At 73.4% G+C, this 2,743-nt stretch overlaps 1 protein-coding gene across 1 annotated transcript in view; it reads right to left on the reverse strand.

Moving 5' to 3' along the window:
* Positions 1-2,735, reverse strand: part of H696_02000 (hypothetical protein) — a gene marked incomplete at its 3' end in the record, with an annotated part of 5,027 nt that extends 2,292 nt beyond the window's left edge. The window contains exons 1-5 of the mRNA XM_009495898.1: positions 2,622-2,735; positions 2,034-2,500; positions 934-1,881; positions 576-728; positions 165-413 (exon numbers count right to left, since the gene is read on the reverse strand). Coding sequence (XP_009494173.1) covers positions 165-413; positions 576-728; positions 934-1,881; positions 2,034-2,492 — 1,809 coding nt within the window. The 5' untranslated portion in view covers positions 2,493-2,500; positions 2,622-2,735. The remainder of the gene's footprint in view (positions 1-164; positions 414-575; positions 729-933; positions 1,882-2,033; positions 2,501-2,621) is intronic.
* Between the last annotated feature and the right edge of the window lie 8 nt (positions 2,736-2,743).

Here is a 2,743-nt window from a genome sequence, read left to right on the forward strand (position 1 = left end):
GGGGGGGGGGGGGGGGGGGGGGGGGGGGGGGGGGGGGGGGGGGGGGGGGGGGAGAGAAGGAGGAGGATGGTCGGTCAGGCCTTGGGATGGCGGCCGGTTCACACGCAAGGCCCGGAGGGCACCACAGGGCGAGCGAGGGCGAGAGGCGACGCACCGGAGCGCACGGCCGCCGAGGAAACGTCGATCACAAAGATGTACGCCGGCGCCTGGGGGGCCGCCTGGAGGTAGCTCTCGGTGGCCACATACTCGATGACCGCCTGGCGGACATCCGGCGTGGGGTAGCCGTCATTGACGGTGGAGCACATGCAGCACTTCCACCGGGTGTTGTTCTCCACGAAGGTGACATACGGGTTGATGTATGCACGGCACCGGCGGCAGCGCACAATATTCCGGCCGGTGGCCGTGGGGACCTTCTGTGGTGGGGGGCACATGCGGCACCGGGGGGCCAGGTGGGTCAGCAAAGGAGGGCCAACGGCCGGGAGAGCGGCGCGAGCCCCAGGCACATGGCCGGCGAGCGGGGGGGGGGGGGGGCTTCGGGCAGGACACCGGCCCAGCCGCCGCGGGGACCATCGTACCGTCTTGGTCAGGTGCGAGAGGAAGGGCGACACGAAGAGGCCCAGCGGGACCTTGGACTTGTTGGCGACCGAGGAATTGGCCGGGAACATGCCAACCGTGCAGGACTGGATCTGCGGGTCGCAGTGGTTGATTGGCACCACCGAGAAGGGGGACTGTGTGTGTGTGTGTGCGTGTGTGCATGCGTGCGTGCGTGCGTGCGTGCGTGCGTGCGTGCGTGCGTGCGTGCGGGGAGAAGAATGGATCACACCATGGTGGTCAGCGAGGAGCGGGCTTTCGAGGGAAGGCACAAAGGGAGCACCCAGGCCCAGGACATGAGCGGGCCCCGGGGCCGGGGAATGGGCTGTCCAAAAGGCGCACCTCATCGATGCGCGGCGGGCTCGGGAAGAAGTTGATCTGCCCAGGGTCGTCCAGGGCCAGCGGCACGCGAGTGAGGCTGGAGCCACCCATGCCGCCCGGGGCGGTGCCGCCCATGCCGCCCATCGGCGCGCCCGGAGGCAGGAACCCGGGCGGCATGTTGCCGCCCATGGCCGGGGGGAAGTGCCCAGGCTGGTGGGCGGGGGCCGGGCCGGCAGCCGGATAGGCGCCCTGCGGTGTGCCTGGCAGGTGGGGGATCATCGGCGGAGCATGGTGCGCGGCGCCAGGCATCGGGGGAGCCGGCATGCCACCCATGGCCGGGAAGCCCGGCGCGCCGGGCGTCGGCATCCCCGGCACCGGAGGGAAGAGCCCCCCCGCGGGAGGGGGACCGGTCACGCCACCGGCACCCGGGGCCTGGTGGTACGTCGGGCCGGCCGGGGCGCTGGCCGGCGAGCCGCCACCATACGCCGGAGCCGCCAGCCCTGTTCCCGGCCGGGGGATGGGGATCTGCCCAGGCACCGGGGTGGCCTGGAACTGCGGCGGCTGGGCCGGCTGCTGGAACTGCTGATACTGCTGGCCCGGCTGCGGGGGGGACTGAGCCATCTGGCCGGGGGTCGGTTGCTGATGGTGGTGGTGGTGGTGGTGCTGCTGCTGCTGCTGCTGCTGGAAGGATGGCTGGGGGGCCGGCATCGGGGGGGTGTTGGCCGCCGGGGAGTAGGCCGTCGTCGTCGCCGCCGCCGCCGGGGCCGGGGCCGGGGCCTCAGCCTGGATCGACAGCCGGCCAATGTTGGGCATGCCCATGGGCGGGGTCACCACCGCAGGGGGAGAGCCGGCAGCAGCGCCGGCCGGCGGCGGGGGGGAAACCATGGCACCGCCATGCACCGGAGGAGTGCCGGCCAGCGGAGGCGGCGCGGCCACCAGGCCGCCGGGGATGGGCACGCCCGCGGCCGGCTGAGGGGATCCAAGGTGTTGGTGTCAGTGGTTGGCGGGCAAGTGGCAACGGCTGCGAAGAAGGGCGGAGCCATCAACCGAGAGGGGAGACAAAGAGAGAAGGAGATAGAGAAGCACGATGGGGAGAAAGGGCGGAGGGGGAGGGGGCGTACCGGAGTCATCTGCGGGGGGAAGCCAGCCGAGGGGGGGGCGGCCACAGGGGCGCCGGGCATGGGTGGCGGCACGCCGGCAGGCGGGGTGCGCGCCATCGGAGGCAGGGGACCGGGCATGCCGTGGGGCGGTGGGGCGGCCACCGGGCCCGGGCCACCGGGCATGGCCATGGGCGGCGCGGGCGACAGGCCGCCGGGCATCATCGGCGGGGCGGGCGAAAGGCCGCCGGGCATGGGCGGGGCCGGGGAGGCGCCCCCCGGCATCGGAGGGGCCATGCCAGCGGCCCCGGGCATCGGCGGGATCATGCCCACCGAGCCGGGCATCGGCGGCGGCGGCGCGGCTCCCGGCTGGAAGGCCCCCGAGGGAGGGGGGGGCATCACACCGCCCTGCGGATGGTGCGAAGGAGGCACCCCCATGCCAGGGTGCGGGTACTGGTACTGCTGCTGCTGCTGCTGGGACATCGCTCGGGCTGGGCGGTGGGGGGCGTGGGGGCCGTGGTAAGCTGGACGGCGGTGGCAGCAGTGGCGGGGACGCAGCAGTAGGGCAGGGGTAGGAGGGGGGGGGGGAGAAGAAGAGGGGTGCTTGCGTACGGGGGGCAGCTTGTGCCGGGCAGGGGCGGGACAACGGGGTGGTGCGGCGGCCAAATACGCGGGAGGAGGGAAGGGGGGAGGAGAAGGAGGAGGTGGTGTGTGTGTGTGTGTGTGTGTGTATG

This window comes from Fonticula alba (assembly GCF_000388065.1).
Source record: "Fonticula alba strain ATCC 38817 unplaced genomic scaffold supercont2.3, whole genome shotgun sequence".
NCBI classification, from domain to species: domain Eukaryota; order Rotosphaerida; family Fonticulaceae; genus Fonticula; species Fonticula alba.